Below are 18,523 nucleotides of genomic sequence, written 5' to 3'. Positions count from 1 at the left end.
ATTGCTTTGCTTGCAAGAAGCTGGCAAAGCTTTTGAAAATTCTGGCGGTAAAGTTTCTGTTATTAAAAAATCTGTTATTCGGCATTCGAATTTGTGCCTGGATGTGTTAAACGAAAACAAATTCGATATTCGTAAATTCAACTTGATATGTAATAATAATAATATAATAATAAACGACTTTTATTTGCAAAAATTCATTACATAATATTTGTATTATAATATATTTCCTAACCTATCAGTTGGCGAAGTCTAGCCTAGGGCTATTGAAACTCAACCCTCTAACAGATTTCAATAAATGCTAAATAACACACGTGCCAAATAATTATGCACTTGAAACGCACTTTAAATAATGTAGTCTTAACTTATAGTTAACAGTAATTAAAGAAAAAAAAATGCACAAAAAAGCAAATATAAAGGAACCTGAAAATGTTTCCGTAATACACCCAACAAAAAATAAATAAATAAGCAAAAACATCAAAAAGAAATGGTTACTTTACTGAGAAAATTTTACGCTTCGAGCAGCAGGCGATAGACTAGCGGTGGGTCAAATTATAGTCCTGTACTTGCTTACTCATTATTATAGACTTTAACACAGATTTAAATTTTTTTGTTGTAAATACTTTCATATAATCGGGCAAAGAATTATAAAGATGAACAGAGGTATACAAAGAACTTTTTTGAAAAAATGCTGTTTTATGTTTAGGAATCACGAACTTTGTTTTATTTCTAGTATTTCTAGAGTGTACACTGTCATTGGTCTTGATTTTTTCTATGAAGCACGTTGAAATATATTTGCGTTTATTTATAAGTTCATGAAAAAAGATTCCAAGATGTAATAGCCTTCGATTTGTCATATTTAACCATTTAGTTTCATTAATTTTATAAGATATGCTATCATATTTTCCAATATTGAATATTAAACGGCAACACATATTTTGGATTTTTTGTATTCGAAACTTGTCACAATGTCTGAGGCACGGGCCATAAACTATGTCTGCATAATTAAAGTGAGACAAAACAAGGGTTTCACATAGCTTTCTTTTTAATTCGACGCTTAAAATTTGACGACTATTATATAATTGTTTTAATGATATATATGCTTTTTGAATAAGGTTTTTAATGTGGCTTTCAAAATTTAATTCAGTATCTATTACTACCCCTAAATTACGTCCTTCTTCACAGAATTCAAGCTTTTCACCATTTATTTTTATATTACTAACAACTGAAAATATATTTTTACTTTTTTTTCGGCCAAAAAACATAAGCTTAGACTTTGATGAATTAAGTTTTAATGAATATTCTTGTGAAATGTTTGTTATTAATTGCAGATCCCTGTTTATGTTTTCTATTGTTTGGTTATGATTTTTAATATTAAAATGACAATAAAGCTGAGTGTCGTCAGCGAACGCTTGAACATTGCAACACTGAGGAGATCTTAAGACGTCAGCAGTGTAGATGATAAATAAAAGTGGACCCAATATTGACCTCTGTGGCACTCCGGATGACACTCTACACTCTTCTGAATACTCTTCACCCACTTTAACTCGCTGTGTTCTGTTTGAAATGTATGCTGTCATAAGAGCCAGAGCATCAGCACTGAATCCATAATATTTAAGCTTGGCGATTAGAAGTTCGTGATTAATCGTATCGAAGGCCTTTGAGTAGTCCAAAAGTATTAGAACGCTCTCTAAACCTTCATCATAAGCTTGAATAATATCATGTGTAACAACTGCCAAAGCTCCAACCGTCGAGTGTGCTAGATATGTCTCTCTGAAACTAAAATAAGCATGTGGTGCTCCAAATTTTTACTATTTACTGATGTTGTTGAAAAATTATGATTTGCTTATAATTTTGGTTCATTTTCATAAATTGCCCAACTCTTTTAATATATGTCTGACTGTTAAAAGTTTGTTCTCCTCACAAAAAACAGGTTTAATGGGTATCTTTTAGTATGAATAGTGAATATACGTTAAGGATTTAGTCCAAAACGTAAAAGAAAGATGTAATTTTCCTTAGTTGATAAAGCTTGTATATTGTTTTAAAGCATAAAGTTTTCAAATTGACCTACTCTAAAAATCATTATGAAATTACGAGCCAAATTTAACTCATTGTACTCATTTTAAATGACGGAGATACTCAAGCCAACACAAAAATCGACATGACTTTTAATGGTTGTCTAACTGACTGACTGCTTTTTTGTGGGTTCTGCCACTAGGCGGCTTCTTGATGATTCGAGATTTCTCTTCGAGTATCTACTATGACATAGAAAAACCACCTGTTGGCTAGGTAAATGGTGATTCGCGAGTCCATAGTCTTTGAAATTTTCTTTTTTCTTTTGTAACAGTGTAAAGTTAGCTGATCGGTGTTGCGTAATACACACGATAGGGTTTTAGGACAGGAAAAATGTGGTGTAAGGTGCGGAAATGACTCCGCCTCTCATGGATAATTCCGTAGACACCTCCTATCATCAGCTAATAATATAACAAACAACAGTACAAACATTAAACCATTTAAAACTTTTTAGAGATTAAAGAGACTTGCGTCAACTTTTACACACTCAACACGTGATTGTTCTTTGACCCGTCCTTTTCTTTAAACCTCGACTAAAGGTAAGAGAGGACCGCTAGCCGGTGGTTAGTTTAATCTATTCACGCCAGTATCCAGATTGGATAATGCAGTATGCATCGTGGGAAAAGAAAACCTACCGTGCTCAGGAACTAAAAATGTTTCCTTCCGAAAAAGTCCAAATTATTACAGTTTTATAGAGGCAATTTGCCAGTACAATGTAGGTTTTTTTGTTAATTACATTTGAAAATAGACTGATTTCTTGCAAAAAAAATTTTTAAATATGTTTCGAATTTTGTGATCCTTTTGTCCTTAAGATTGTAATAAATGCCATATTAAAATGCAAGAGCATTCTATCGAGAGGATCCGGAGCAAGAACGGCTAGATGAAATGGTTTGTAGTGCCTAGAAGTGAACTCAACACGATCAGGTAGATGCATTGTAGATGAACTGGGTATGGACCATAAAACTGTTACTAGTATTTGGAAAAAATGTAGGTACAAATGTTTCAAATATTTCAAAACTCAGGAGATATTTGCGAAGAATAGAATTTTTTGACATAAAGATGGAAATAATAAATGAAAATTGTTTACGAAATATTCTCTTTTCAGATGAGTTTTCTTTTTTATTTATTATATGGGAAACGCAAACCTTCCGTTATTCAATATTGGTCTCAGAAAAATGAGCCTAGAAGTTTCTAATTTCGTACTCAGTATTCTCAAAAATTTAGTGTTTAAGCTGGTATTTTGAGCCACCCTTTTATGAAGTCATTTTTATTAATGGTACTTTAAATACCCAAAAATACCTCAAGTTAATGTAAAATCAAGTTTTTTCTGTCATTCAAATCCTCAGATTTAGACCTAAGACCAGTCAATTTAAATCAAACATGACTTCTGTCCTACTCATAATGCGGTTATGGTAAAAGAATTTTTAACAAATAATTTTTGTAACCGTTCTGTTAGTGGTATTGGCGATTAGGGCTTCCCTAGATCTCCAGACTTGCCCCAAAATAAGTTTATTTTTGGGGTTATCTTTATGAGTCCATTTACAATCACTAATTTAGTAGTCCGAAAAATTTAGAGGAGTTGTGAGAGAAAATTGTTGAATGTGCCAAATTTTTTTTCACGAGAAACTCTTTCGGAAGTGGGAAATGGCTTTTGTTATATATTAACTGCTTAGCCACAGAAGAAGCGTTTTTTTTAAGAAATAATTTTTGTCTACTGTATAAATTTTTCAACTTTTATCAGACTTTATATTTTATTTTTATTAGAATAATGCTTTAATGTTCCCTATACAATACGCAGCATAATCAACATTTTGCGATTACGATTTTAAGCACCTCTACGCGTAATGCGTGACTTCCCAACCTGTATACGACGGTACAAAAAGTGAAATTGTAAAACTGATACAAATTGAATAATTTCTCACTCAAAAAAACAGTGATAGAGACGCACCTTAGAAATTTATTCCGCTACGCTATTTTGCTCATTCCTGTAAAATACTAAAGTTTATCCCACGTTGTATTTGACAGTTAATGACAGCCAGCATGTTGACATTTAACCTAACCTCCAAAAAATACGCACCAAGAAAAATGTTGTTTTGAACCCGCATGTGAGGGATTTTTCAACAAATTTCAATACAAATGTCGTTTTTCATAAGAGGAAAGCAATCGAACGGACATAAAAAAAATCAGCCGGCGAATCGTAAAGGCAAAAAACGAAAAGCCGATTCTAAACCGTCAAAAAACGACGAAATAACAAGTAGTGAAGATGAAGACCTACTTCAGGACCAAAATTTGGATCTTAGTGGTTCCGAGGACGAAAACGAGACAGCTCAAGAGAAGAAGGTACGCTTAGCCAAAGTATACCTTGAAGAAATCGAAAAGGAAGAAAAGGCTCGCTTGGAAAAAGAGGAAATTCACCAGAGTGTCATTTCAAAACGACTTAAGGAGGACTACCTAAAAGAAACAGGTAAATTAAGATTAGTCGTTGCTGACAAGTATAGAGAAGTGGACACTAGCCAAATAAAGATTTTAAAGTGTAAACAGCAAAGAAACACCTTGACTTGCCTGTGTATCTCAAATGATAGTGATTATGTATTTACTGGAAGCAAGGATGGAATTGTAGCAAAATATTCATTATTAAATGGCAAAAAGGTGGGCTTAATTCCTTTTTCAACCAATAGTACTGAAATATCTGGTCATCCAAGTGAAATCTTAAGCATAACATTGTCTACAGACAATAATTTTTTGGCTGTAGGTGACAAAAAAGGTGACATCTACATTTGGAATCCAAATAATTTAAAACACACAAAAACCCTTACTGGTCACAAAAAATCCATATTAGGATTAGTATTTAAGAAAGACTCTCATACATTATACTCATGTAGTGCAGACAAAACAGTAAAAGTATGGAGCTTGGATGAAATGGCATATGTAGAAACACTGTTTGGCCATCAAGATATTGTTGCCTCAGTGGACACATTGTTTAGAGACAGAGTGGTTACTTCTGGCGGTCATGACTTAAGAATATGGAAAATCACAGAAGAGACTCAACTAATTTATAATGGACATACAGGAAATATTGATAATGTAAGACTTATTAATGAGGAACACTTCATATCGGGTGGTGATGACGGACAGATATGTATATGGAGTATAAACAGGAAAAAGCCACTTCAAACCATAGAACATGCCCATGGCAAAGAGGATGCTAATGAACAGCCAAGATGGATAACTGCAGTTGCAGCCCTAATGAATACAGACCTGGTGGCAACAGGTTCATATGATGGGTTTGTCAGGCTGTGGAAATTGGAAGATAATTTTAAAATGTCTTCTTTATTGTTAAAGATTCCTGTACATGGTTTGGTGAATTGTTTACAATTTACTGCAGATGGAAGTAAGATTTTGGTATGTGTTAGTAGGGATTACAGGTTGGGGAGATGGAACACTGTTAAAACTGCCAAGAATTGCATATTGGTTATTCCTTTTGTAATAGATAGCTGATTATTATTAAATAAAGTATTTTCTATTAAATTGCTTTGTTTATGATATAAAAAATAATTATTCAAAAAAATGACCCACTATATAATAGTTTTAGTAAAGTATACATGAGGTAAAGGTATGTATCAAAGAATTAAGATTGTTCCAAAAAATATTTATAGATCAAGGATTTATTATCATTCAGGGGAGAGAAGTACCTTTGAGTTTCATGTCCAAATCAGGTATATTATATATGGTAAAAGGAAATAAAATAGATTAGAATTGTAGTGTGAATTGTAATTGCTAGAAATTTAAATTTAGTATAAAGTATTAAAGTAATTGGGTATTGCTAAGAATTGATGACCCAGCTATTGAAGATTACAAATTTCTCAATTGCATGTATTTAAGCCTCCAGGGGCACAACTTTATTATTAGGTATTCACCCATATAGGTAATTGTTAATAGGATAAATTTACGATAGATAGTGCAAAGGCTTATTAAACAACTTTTCTTTCCTGGCCTTATCCAGCTTTCCTCTTAAGTGCACCTTAGCCTATAACAGATTCATTGTTTAATTATTCTACCCAGCCCAACACTTCACTATCCTGTCTAGGTCTTTTGTTGCTATTGTATTTAGTTCTGGGTCTAGTCAGTCTAGAGGGTGCTTCCCAAGTGCAGACCTTAGATACCTTACACAAAAGCCGCAAAGACAACCACCCAACTATTTATTATATATTGAAAACAGTCCTGCTAGGTTTACAGCTTTAATTGTGAACATTTAAAAAAATTGATATAAGGCATAAGTTTAAATGAAACATCTCATTAAAAGGTAAATATTTTAATTAAAAAATACAGTGTATTGTTTTTTTCTAAAGATTTTAATAGGTTTTATAAAAATGAATTCAGCTAAATTAGGCTTATGGTCAAAAGTAAATTTTAGAATTTTTAGCATTTAGTATCACATGATTTTTGTTGGGTGGTCGCGAAAAGTTTAAATATTGCATATGAAAACATCATTTGTAAAAAAATTGATTAATTAAAAAGAAACTTACAAATTATTCCCACAAACATTGAAATTTCAAGTTAAGAAAAACTAGGTCTTGTTAGGAAAAATTCCATAATTTTTCTTTTACTTATACCAAAATACTAGATATTATTTTAGTTACCGCAAAAACGATTTAAATTATTAATATTTAAACCTTATAGTATGGGCAAGGGACAACTATATTTTGATTTTACGTACTTACTATACATTATGTATTACCTTATTAGTTAGATATAGCAAGAATGTGAAAATTATGTAAAAAGTATAAAAGGTTAAAAATGTAAATTGCTATACCTAACTAGTAACATTCACATTTTCCGCAACAGTATCAGCAGTTATGTTCTATGTTTAAAGTATTTGTTTATGGAATAAAAAGAATGTTTGATGAAGAATAATGTTACTGCTTGTTTAAACTTTTTTTTTGCGTTAGATATAAAACTGTTAACGCATTAATAAAACGCAAATAACAATGTACAACTGATACCGAGTTAACCATGTTGAGGGCGGTAGCATTTTTGCGAAGTACCACTGTCGAGGTATCATCAGTAAACTGATCTAGAGAGATCTAATAGATACCCGAAGATTGAACCTTGAAGTGTGTCGATATTATTTTGAATTGGTTCTGACTGCTCTAGTGTAAGTTGTGTGAAAAACGGTTTATTAAGCAGAATCCAACTTAAGCACAAACCTGTGATATCAAAACTTTTAAAGTTTACAATAAAAATGTTATGATACATCACATCGAATACCTCTGTTGGATCAAAGTAGAGTCCAAAGGTTGATTTTCCAGCATCTAAAGAGTAGACTATTTTTTTTAACCCATGCTAACTAGACCTAATTTAACATTTGCTTATAGCACAGATAAATATACGCTACAATATACAATTCAGTGTAAGAAGGAATTATTATACTAACTTCTTACCATAAAAACGTGTTTTTATTTCATTTGAATTTTCCGATAACAGAAAAATAAATAACAGCGTACAACAGTTAACTATGTTGAGGGCAGTAGCATGATTTTTGCGAACTACCACTGCCGAGGCATCATCAGTAAACTGATCTAGAGAGATCTAATAGATACGCGAAGATTGAGCCTTGAAGTGTGTCGATATTATTTTGAATTGGTTCTGACTGAGAAATACTGCTCTAGTGTAAGTTGTATGTAGTTTTTGAAAACGGTTTATTGAGAAGAATCCAACAAGCACAAACCTGTGAAATCAAAACTTTTAAAGTTTACAATAAAAATGTTATGATACATCACATCGAATACCTCTGTTGAATCAAAATAGAGTCCAAAGGTTGATTTTCCAGCATCTAAAGAGTAGACTATTCTTTTTTTAACCTATGCTGATTAGACCTAATTTAACATTTGCTTATAGCACAGATAAATATACGCTACGCAAATATATACGCTGTTCTTAGATCTGTGCTTATAGGTTGGTTTCCTGAAGCCTTATAAAATATTGAAGGGACTGCAACCGCTCTATAATTTTACATTTTGTTTTTTCACTTTTTTTAAATTTGAGGATCACTTTGGATGGAAAGTGACACTTATAAATTCTTTATCATTGATGTGAATGGTTCTGCTGAATAACCAAAGATACCTGGTACCTAGTTCAAATCTGGAGTTTTTTTAGATACTTTCCTACTTTATTATCTCTCCTATATTCTATAGAAGGGCCTGGAGAGGCGTTTTTCTTAGTAAATTAATCTATAATATTCGAAGCCACATACCTGGATTTCTTGATGAAAACTTCTTTCCTTCACTTTCTTTATTCGGATTTGGAGATTTGAAATTTTCTAGCTTCCTGAACTCTATATTATCGCCATTAACCCGCATAGTTTTTTGATCCTTTTACTTTTTCGAGGAAAGCAATATGAGAATAAACTTTTGTGTTAACCAACTTTGATAGTTAGAGACCCTGACTTGAAGTTTTTTTGTGTTGATAAAATAAGCAAAACCTAATTGGTGTTTGTGGTCGTCACGTTTATCCACGTTTCTGCGCCTAATAGGTCACGAAAATACCGTATATATATTGTTACGATATTTATTTCGCTTGTTTGCTGTAAAGACAGTTCCAAACCCAGATGGTCCGAAAATCCAAAATTTATTACTTTTGTCATAATTTGTATTTCAAAATTTATAAAGCAATTGTGCAAAACTGAGTGGGCATGCAAAACATCTTGACATGTGGTAGGCTCCTCATTTAGATATTTTTACCTTCTATATATAAAACAATAAAACACAAGATTCAGTTACTTCTTCGTTAACGAAAATTCCCAAGACACACTACTTAGTGTTATTTTTTATTCAAAAAAAAAAGTTCACGGGCCTAGTAGTTTTGGTGGAATTTTATTTAATTTACAAAATACATTGCGAATGTAATCAGTATTCATTAAATAATTCTTGATTGTTTGTTGATCAAAATTATTCAGGATCAGCATCAAAACTTTATAATTACAACTGCAGGATACATATCTATATCTTAAAAAAATAATAATAACCAAGCGTGATTACCTCATAATCAAAACAGAAATTTAAACTATTAAATCCAAGAAATGGCAACAAAATTAAATTACGTTTATTTTTAAACAAGGCTGTACATAGAATGTATTTGTTTCATGTTATATAACTACCAAAAAAATACTACTCGTTTCTAAACTCTTGTTCACTTTCTTCAATTATATTATGTAACGTATTTGTTTCTGGATTGTCAGAGGTCGAGGCTTGTTCACATATTGGCTTAAAATGAAGTGGTATCAGACGTGCTTCTGGATTCAAATCTACAAAAAAAATCTTCCAATAAAATATCACTAGATACTTTAATCCAAACTTGCCTGTATCTGGAAACGTGAAATAGTCCGAATTTTCACTGTCGATATCCGATTCGACCATGTAACTTAAATCACTGTCCAAGTCTACGGTTTCTTCATAATCAAAATCTGGATCGCTATTTTCCTATAAAAAAACATGAACTGAAGAAATTAGAAAATCGCAATAGTATTGTCGTAATAAATAGAATGGAGGCTATATTTGGATTAAATAATTTAATTTTTAACCAAATTACTCAATAGCTCACTCAAGTAGTGATGCTAACAACTATCTATTCTCTGTACAAACGAGCAATCGTCTTACGTCATACAACGCAGGAAGAACCACAGCCGGTAATGCCAAGTTAAGTGCTAATCAAAAATCATTACAATAAAACCATCAATTTTTTCACCAGGTGAGAGCTGCTGTAGAATTTAATGTTTTGACATTACATCAAACATCCCACAAAATACATGAACCACGAACTTAATAAATATACCTGGACTGCTAATGCATATGGCCACGATACCCCTTGCTAATTACAAACCCTCAACCCAAACCCTCCCCATAAAATTATCTATATTTTGATTTTTATAGATGGTTGTACTGTACCTATTAATGTGGAGACACTGTAGATAGAAGGAAAACAAAGTCGTAAAGTAAAAAATAGAAAAAAAATTAAAACAAATAAAAGTGTAACTAAATTTGTTAAGTAAACACAAGATTATCATTTTCATGGTATTAGGATTTATAAGATTCAAGTTTATCAGAATAATAAAACAAATATTTTAAAGTGCATGCATCTATCCGAAGTTAATTGAAACTTTGTCTCATTGTAGGTGAGGATTACTTCCTTTTGTAAATTTGAACGAAATTCTTAAAGAAGTACAAGAAAAATCTCAGATGTAATGCAACTATCTTAAATTTTTAACTAAATGCAACTTCCTATCAGTCTTTTTGTGGGGACTTCTGAAATCGAAAATTTATACACCCGACCTGAATCGTTAGAAGATTTACGGAACCGCATCATTCATGAATGCCAACAAATAACACCCAATATTCTTCACAATGTTCGGGAACACTTTGAACAGTTACTGTACTATTGTATGGAGGTAAACGGCGGACATTTTCATCATTTAATAAGATAATGCGTAAGTACTAATCAATAAAATTAAATTCCTCTGGAACATTAGACTGGTTTATTAGACCAATAATAGAAAGTTGGTGTTGAAGGCTGATAAAGTGAAATTGATAAAAAAATCAGTCATATTTAAACCATTAAATCTAAAACTTACATCAAAGTCATAATGGTCTTCCTCGATATCATCTTCATCAGGGAGATATTCATCATGCTCATCAAGCTGATCATCATCATCATCATCATTATCTGTTTGATTAAAATTATCACCTTCACTTTCAAAAGAATCATTAGGACTTGGGCCAAATAGGTTTGGAATTGTTTCAAGTAGTCTGTTCCCATCAATCATTTCCAGTTCATCTTCCTCAGCATCATTCTCGAATTCCGTTTCGAAGGGATTTCCGATAAAGTCCCTCATAGTTAAGAATTATATTACAAACTATTGAATATTGATAAAGTTATAATAATTCTTTTAAATCCTTTACAGGTTTTTGGCTCCCAGCTTCTTTGACTTTAAAATTAGATATCTTAATTTTCTTATTATTTATTTTAAGTTTTTTTAGTGTTCGGCGTGCTTCGTCTTTATCAGATTTGGTTGCAAATTCAACTGTGCACCAACGGCGGGTTTTCTGAAAAAAAAAAATTAATCTAATAAATGAGTTTTTCAAGCCTAGAATATTAACAAAGACTTTTAAAATATATGTAACTGATTTTGAATCAATCTAAGATTGCATTTAAATTGATAGACTAGAGAATTTTTACAAGTAATTTTGGTATAAAGATTGCAGGCTTTTAAAAATTGCACAATTGTTTTTTTATGACAATTTTCAAATTGTTCTGTTAGCAATTGAGTTTTGCACATATTAGATGTTTTTTTTTAAATTCCATTAAATGTTTCAACATTTTTCTTTTATTGTCTGGTCACCTTCATGCAAAATATATACATATATTTTATTATACATATGTTTTGTTTTTTTTTGTGGTGCCAGGCAAATGATATGCCATTAAACTCCAATAAAATACCAGTTGCGTATTCAATTAACAATGTAATTCTTGTAGGTCAGTGTAATTAAAGACCTGGGTATGTATCTAGATTCCCAATAGAGCCAACCAATTGTTAGGCTCTATCAAAAGGTCATGCAAGGATTTTAAAAATGTATTTGCTTTATGTGAGGTCTTTACTTGAATTTTCTAACATTATTTGGTGGCCCTATTTTCAAATTCATACTGACAGAATTGACACAATTCAAAATAAATTTATTTTATTTTTAAATTTATTTAATTTTTTTAATTTTTATACATGCCCTAAGTCTGGGATAATATTGAATAGTGAACTTACTATGTCATACCTAAACCTAAGTCTATTATCTGCTAAAAGGGAGTATTATGATGTTTGTTTTGCATACAAAGTGTTAAGTAACTATATAGATAGCCCAGAGTGTTTAGCCACCTTTAAAATCCATGTACCATCATACCAAACACGTAATAGATCCCTCTTGCATGTGACATATTGCAAAACATGTTCCTTGCTTTATTTACAGCTCAGTAAACTGAATCTCAAATAAGGTTAACAAATATTGTAATGTGTTACATTATTTTAGTTGTACTTAGTTGTACCCAAATAAATTAGTCCATCACTTGTCTCTTTTTTTAGATCATATCTTACTTCAAGGCAACAATTTGTTTCTTATAACGGATTCAATTCTGAGTTGTATTTGGCTTCATCTGGGGTGCCTCAAGGATCGAATTTGGGGCCTTACGTTGCCGACGATTTAAAAATATATAGCAGAATCAATAGTATTGACGACTGTGTATTTCTCCAACATCAACTTAATATTTTACACACCTGGTGTATAAAGAATAAACTTATATAAATATATCTAAATGTAAAGTAGTGACATTCACTCGGAAACGCAAACCATTAAATTACGTATGCAGTATCAGTTCTGAAGAGCATTCGGAAAATATACATGATTTGGGGATTACATTTGATACCCAACTGACATTTATTCCCCACACTCAGTCAGTCCTTTCATCCGCAAATAGAGTTTCTGGTTTCATAATGAGAAACTGTAAACAATTCACTAATATTACATCTCTTAAAACACTGTTTTACTCACTAGTTCGATCAAGACTAGAGAATGTTCAAAGAAAATTCCTCAAATTTTTGCATTTGAAGGAAACTGGTGTCTATCCTCAAAGAGGATTTGATAATGATCTTTTACTGTCTCAGTTTAATATTGATTCTCTTAATTTTAGAAGGATGCTTATTTCTAATAACTTTGTATATAAGCTTACTCATAATCTTATTGATTCGCCCCATCTTTTATCAATGTTAAACTAGAGTACCAAGATGTAACTCACGGCTTAGTGAAACATTTTATTGTCCTCATTCGAGAACTAACATTGCTAAGAAGTCACCAATTTTTGTTATGACCACAAGTTTTAACAGCATCTCTGCTTTGTGCGATATACATAACTGTTCTCTTAGACAAGTAGGTATTTTTATTAGGGAAATTGTCTCTCCTCTTATTTAAGTTAGATGTATAGGTCATATAGCTTAAGCACATATTGTATTTTTCAGTTTTTTTTTTCATATTTTATATCTCCAAAAATCTCATCCATTATTCTCTAAGAGACCAACATACAAAATTGAAGAAAAACACAAAGTCATGGTCTCACAACATGTAATTAAACGGGCTACACGTGTTTCGCTCTAGTTAGAGCATCATCAGGCCTAAAATAAAAATACTACTTAAACAAAACTAAAAACTTACATAAAACAATAAAAAACCTTTAGAAGCCATCCACACACTTCACAGTACATAAATAAACAATAATTTTAAGGTTATAATTGTTCAAAGCAAAAAATAAAAAGTAAAAAGTGGAACGCAACAACATAGACTCAACGAAAATCGAATCCGGTACAACAAGGTTATAAGTATAAGTGTAAAACCTATCGGCTATACGGACCTACTGCTAAAACAACTTAACACGTTAGCCAATGTAAATTGAAGAAAGTGACTACAAGGAAAATGTTAAACGATACAGAGCTAAATTAAATTGTTAAAAATTAAATTAGGTTCAAAAGTAAATACGTCATTCACACACATGAGAATGGGACTCTTTTTAGCTTTTGTAAAATCCATTTTCTCCAGAAGGTCAAGCTTCTTACCTTTAGGGCATTCATGAAGCATTTCTGCTCCCACCCCCCGAGAAAAATTATGAGAGGCCAGCAAATGATTCGCAAATGCTGATTTGGTATCACTGTCATTGGTATTTTTAAATTTTTCAAAAAGTGCTATGTGTTCTTTAATGCGTGTAGAGATTTTTCTTCCAGACTGGCCAATGTATACTGCATTGCAATCGTCAAATTTTAAAGAGTAAATTCCCGATTTAGACGCGATTTTTACATTTAGGGATTTAAAGAATCCTACTAAATTTATGGAGATAGAACCAAAAAAGGTCAAGGATCGAAAGGAACTTATTGAGTCGTTATTATGAACAATATTGTAGGTCAATTTATATTTATTTAAAAATTTGTAATAAATTTTGTCTATTAAATGAAGGGGGAATCCGTTGTTGAGAGCAATATGTTTTATAATATTCAACTCTTTAGAGAAAGCTTCTTTTGACAAGGGGATATTAAACAATCTTTAGAAAAATGAATTAAAGGAGGCAAATTTATATGAGTAGGGAGAATTTGAAGAGTACTGAATTACATTATCGGTAGTAGTGGGCTCACGATATATTTCAAAAATAAGTTTATTGTTGCATTTCTTAACTAGAAGGTCAAGAAAAGACAAACAACTATCTTGTTCTTCTTCGATTGTGAATGAAATGTTAGGGTGTAAGGAATTTACAAAAGTAAGAAAATTTGGTAGGTCTTCCTCCCTGCCATTCCAGATTATAAAAATGTCATCCACATACCTCTTATATATTGTGAGGCAATCTCTAAACCTACCCTCAACTATTTCTCTTTCTAGATGACTCATGAAAATCTCGCTTAGCAGAGGGGAAAGACAAGAACCCATAGCCAAACCTGAGACCTGCCTGAAAATTTTATTGTCAAACTGGAAAAAATGTTGGTTGATCACTATATCGAGTAAGTCTAAAAGACCCTCAATGACTATACGACTAAGAGATGTTTTTAATAGGAGAGTTCTCACTAACTTTAAACAATCTTTGGGAGGGATGCTGGGAAAAAGATTTTTTACATCTAAGGAAATAAGTTTAGAACCATGAGGGATACTAAGATTTTTCAAACTGTTGGTTAGATCAACAGAATTCTTAGTCGAATAAATACTTTTAAAGTTGGTCACCTCCCTGAGAACATTATTCAACCAAGAGGAAAGATTATAGCATGGGGAGTTAACAAAGGAAACCACTGGTCTTGGGAAATGGGAAAATTGGAGCAGTATACATTGGCCAGTCTGGAAGAAAAATCTCTACACATATTAAAGAACACATAGCTCTTTTTGAAAAATTAAAAATACCAATGTCAGTGATACCAAATCAGTGTTTGCGAATCATTTGCTGGCCTCTCATCATATCAAATCAAAAATGACTTTATTGCATAAAGAGCTCATTATGAATTTCAACTGACACAGTTTTTTGAGTCATTTTAAAGTTTACTTGGTGGAGACTCTCACTGTGTAGAACAATGTTATAAAGTTAAAATTTTGCAATAATTATAGCTAGGTAATATCATAGGCTAACAAGAGAATTTGTCTGGTTATTCTATGTTAATATGCTGTAATATCAAATCTACTTGTGTCTTTTGGCTTCAAACTTTGACTAATGACCATAATGATAATCAAAATACTGGTTCAACATATCTTTTATCAGTTTTCATTTACAAGGAATATTTTTAAATTTTTTTTTTGTTAAAATGAGCCATTTTAACAAGAAAATTGACTGAAATAAGTCGATTTTCACAAAAGTTGCTAAACTGCAGAATTTCAACAATTTTTACTTTTTTTAATTAATTTTTAATATTGTGTTATTTAATGTCAAGTAAAGACTAAATTTTATTGTAAATTGTTATAAAAATTAATGTACTTATTATTAACATCAGTTAGGTGCCAAATAAAAGATCTAAACCGTGTGACAAATAAATAAAATAAAGTACGACTATAAACTACGTATACTATATAAATGTAAATTATACTACCACTTACCTGCCTGGGCAAATAAACTCTGATAATTTTAGGATGAAGTTCCAAAATTTGGTGCTGGTCTAATATTTTCACAGGTAAACGTAAATACAATCTGTTGTCTATTTTCGGTGGAGATTCAGCTCTACGAATGGTTGCATAATGTAAAAAACAATAGAATTTTTTAAAGGTTGGCTTTTACTTACTCCATTTCATGAAAAAACCACAAAAAGCGTCAAACTGTGCACGATACCAAACAAAAATCAACAATGTGGGTAATGATGGTTGAATATCAATCATCTGTATTGCAAAAATTATGTCATCTGTCAAAAATGTCATTTTCACTAAGGTCGGATCTACAATTATATAATTTACTACGGATCATTAGCGGAATAAAATAAATTTTACTTGTATTAGGGCTCGATTACACCAGACAAATATTGATCAGTGCAACTGAAGCGGCATAGTCTTTACTTTTGATGGTTATGTATTATTGGCTGCCCTCAAAAACCTCAGCTATTTCTCTAAATATAGTAAATTCCTAACCACACAATGTGCCAGAGTATACTCAGCTGGAGCAATAAACATGTTTTGCTGCACTTCACAGATCACGCTGTTCTGACTCTTTCGGGTATTAGAATAATAAGCTATGAATTAATCGAATGTCCAATCCGACTTCTTATATACTCGGCGAATCTTGGTTCCGGAAGAGTCGCTAACCTTCCACGCGTCTTTAGAGATATCGTGCGGTATACCGGCTTCCGGATTGACGATGAATAGCTAAGATTTGTGGCGTTACCAATATCGATTCACTGCCTCTTTCACTGATCATTTCGTTCTGAAATGATCCCAAAGATGGTGGATGTCGATAGCGGCATAAGATTCTCCAGGAAACGGACTGGCAAGGTCAACATAGTAATCCTTTCAAAGCGACTTCACACATGAAATTGACGCATTAAAGCCTTCTGCTTTCTCTACGTATAACACATTTCTGGCACCAGTCCCTTACGTCTGCCTTGCTATTAACCCAATAAAAAGTTTTCCTCACTTTTTCCAGCTCGTTTAAGTTAACCGCTAACTCCGAAATTCAGGTACAACGATTTTTCTTCTTTCCTCTGCCGTCGTAATCAACCATTTTACCGCAAGTAAAGTCTTTCACCTCTGGCCGCTGATGTTTGCAGTCCTCTGGACAGGATCTTCTCGATAGAGCCTCTGTATTTTCATGGAGTCTCCCTGCTCGGTGTTTACTGTCAAAGTAAAGCTCCTGTAGCTTCTCTATCCATCCTGCCACATTACCCTATGAATTTTTAAACTGAAAGGGCCATTTTAAAGCTGCATGGTCGGTTTGCAGCAGGAAATTCCTCCCATAGAGGTATTTATAAAAGTGCTCCATCGCTTTGACAACAGCTAGCAACTCTCAGCAATCTAGCTCTTGCTTGGACAGCGTCTTACTAAAATAGCCAATGACTTTTTCTCGTTGACTATCCTGGATTTGGGAAAATATCGCTCGCAGTATAAATTTTCCTTCAGGTAAAGGATAAGCTCAAGATAGATGTGCTTGTTAGAACCTCTTTTAAATGAAAAAGCAAGCATAGCTCATTCTTGTTTTTGAGAACAGGCCAATATTTGACGATCTGGACCTTTGCCTTGTCAACCGCAACTCCTTGATTGGAAACCACGTGACCCAAATACTGCACAGCCCTTTCAAACAGATGAAATTTCTTTGGCCAAGTTTAGTCCAGAACTCGGTAGCCTTAGGAAGACTTCTAGATTCTTCATGTGGTCCTTAAACGATTTTTCCTCTACAATAAGGTCATTGAGGTAAACCAGACAAGTCTTCCACAACAGCTTTCTTAAAATCGTTTTCATAAGCCGTTCCAACATATCAAGAGCATTTTAAAGTCCAAAAAGCATCACGTTAAGTTGCCATAATACAGCATCCACCGTGAAAGTGATCTTTTTCCGATCTTCAGAGGCCAACTTAACTTGTTAGTATCTACTGTTCAAGTCTAGCGTGAAAAAGATATTCGTACCATTTGTGGTGTCCAAAGTGGCATCGGTACGATGAAAAGGATAGCTGTCCTTTTTAGTCACATTATTAGGATGCCAGTAATCTACGCAGAATCTGGTCGAGCGATCTTTCTTCCTTATCAGTACCACCGGTGAAGACCATGGACTGCTAGATGGTTCTATGATGGCCATAATTTCAGCAATGTTAGCAATCTCCTCTCTCTTGGTCATTCTTCGAGCTGTCTGCCGATATGTGTTTAAAAAATAGCAAGTACATGCAGAATGTTCAATAAAATGTTTCCCCGATAAATCCTCTTTTATCTCTTTCTAGAAAGTATAATAATCTTTTTTCAACTGATAAAAAAATTTACAAGTTTTCCTGCATACTTTTTTACATTACCTTGCCGATCGGATGGATTAACTACCAAGGCAGCGACGTTAAAATGGCAAAACTTGCAATCATTTCTTAAGATAGCTGCCTTGCTCGTTAAGGTCGAGGATGTGCTATAAGTCAAAAAAGGAGAAAAATCCTAGAATGACCACACTAAAAACACAAGTTCTAGAGGACTTTGACTCATTTTTTGGAACGGCTATTTATACTTTAGATTTTTGTGTAACGTACGGATTTTCGTTCAATCTGGTTTTACTGTTATGTTCGTATAAAGTTTATCGCTAAACGCACTAGAATTGATTACTTTTTGTTTCTGTATAGTAATACCCCAAAGAAAATAACAATCGATACTAAGCGACAAATTCTTCATTACTCTTCATTTACTATTACAGCCGACTGAATGAATAGCGACATGATTACCCAGTTA

At 32.6% G+C, this 18,523-nt stretch overlaps 2 protein-coding genes across 2 annotated transcripts; one reads left to right on the top strand and one right to left on the bottom strand.

Annotated features, from left to right (window-relative positions):
• Positions 1-4,132: 4,132 nt before the first annotated feature.
• LOC126738452 (U3 small nucleolar RNA-interacting protein 2) lies at positions 4,133-5,598 on the top strand. Its single transcript, XM_050443806.1, has one exon. It carries the CDS (start codon positions 4,207-4,209, stop codon positions 5,566-5,568), a length of 1,362 nt encoding a protein of 453 aa, XP_050299763.1. The 5' UTR covers positions 4,133-4,206; the 3' UTR covers positions 5,569-5,598.
• Positions 5,599-9,149: 3,551 nt separating this feature from the next.
• On the bottom strand, positions 9,150-16,024 carry LOC126739012 (prostatic spermine-binding protein-like). Its single transcript, XM_050444537.1, has 5 exons — positions 15,902-16,024; positions 15,720-15,840; positions 10,697-11,168; positions 9,428-9,548; positions 9,150-9,373 (listed from the first exon to the last, which is right to left on the bottom strand). The coding sequence occupies exons 3-5, from the start codon at positions 10,955-10,957 to the stop codon at positions 9,237-9,239; spliced, it is 519 nt and encodes a 172-aa protein (XP_050300494.1). The 5' UTR covers positions 10,958-11,168; positions 15,720-15,840; positions 15,902-16,024; the 3' UTR covers positions 9,150-9,236.
• Between the last annotated feature and the right edge of the window lie 2,499 nt (positions 16,025-18,523).

Source organism: Anthonomus grandis, chromosome 7, assembly GCF_022605725.1.
Source record: "Anthonomus grandis grandis chromosome 7, icAntGran1.3, whole genome shotgun sequence".
NCBI classification, from domain to species: domain Eukaryota; kingdom Metazoa; phylum Arthropoda; class Insecta; order Coleoptera; family Curculionidae; genus Anthonomus; species Anthonomus grandis.
Note: the sequence above shows the minus strand (reverse complement) of the source record. Positions and strands in the feature narration are given on the sequence as shown.

Coding starts and splice junctions, on each gene's coding strand:
- LOC126739012 (XM_050444537.1), bottom strand. CDS start 10,957: ATGAGGGACTTTATCGGAAATCCCTTCGAAACGGAATTCGAGAATGAT. Junction 9,549..10,696: donor AAGACCATTATGACTTTGAT/GTAAGTTTTAGA, acceptor GTTTTTTTATAG/GAAAATAGCGATCCAGATTT. Junction 9,374..9,427: donor TTTCACGTTTCCAGATACAG/GCAAGTTTGGAT, acceptor TTTTTTTTGTAG/ATTTGAATCCAGAAGCACGT.
- LOC126738452 (XM_050443806.1), top strand. CDS start 4,207: ATGTCGTTTTTCATAAGAGGAAAGCAATCGAACGGACATAAAAAAAAT.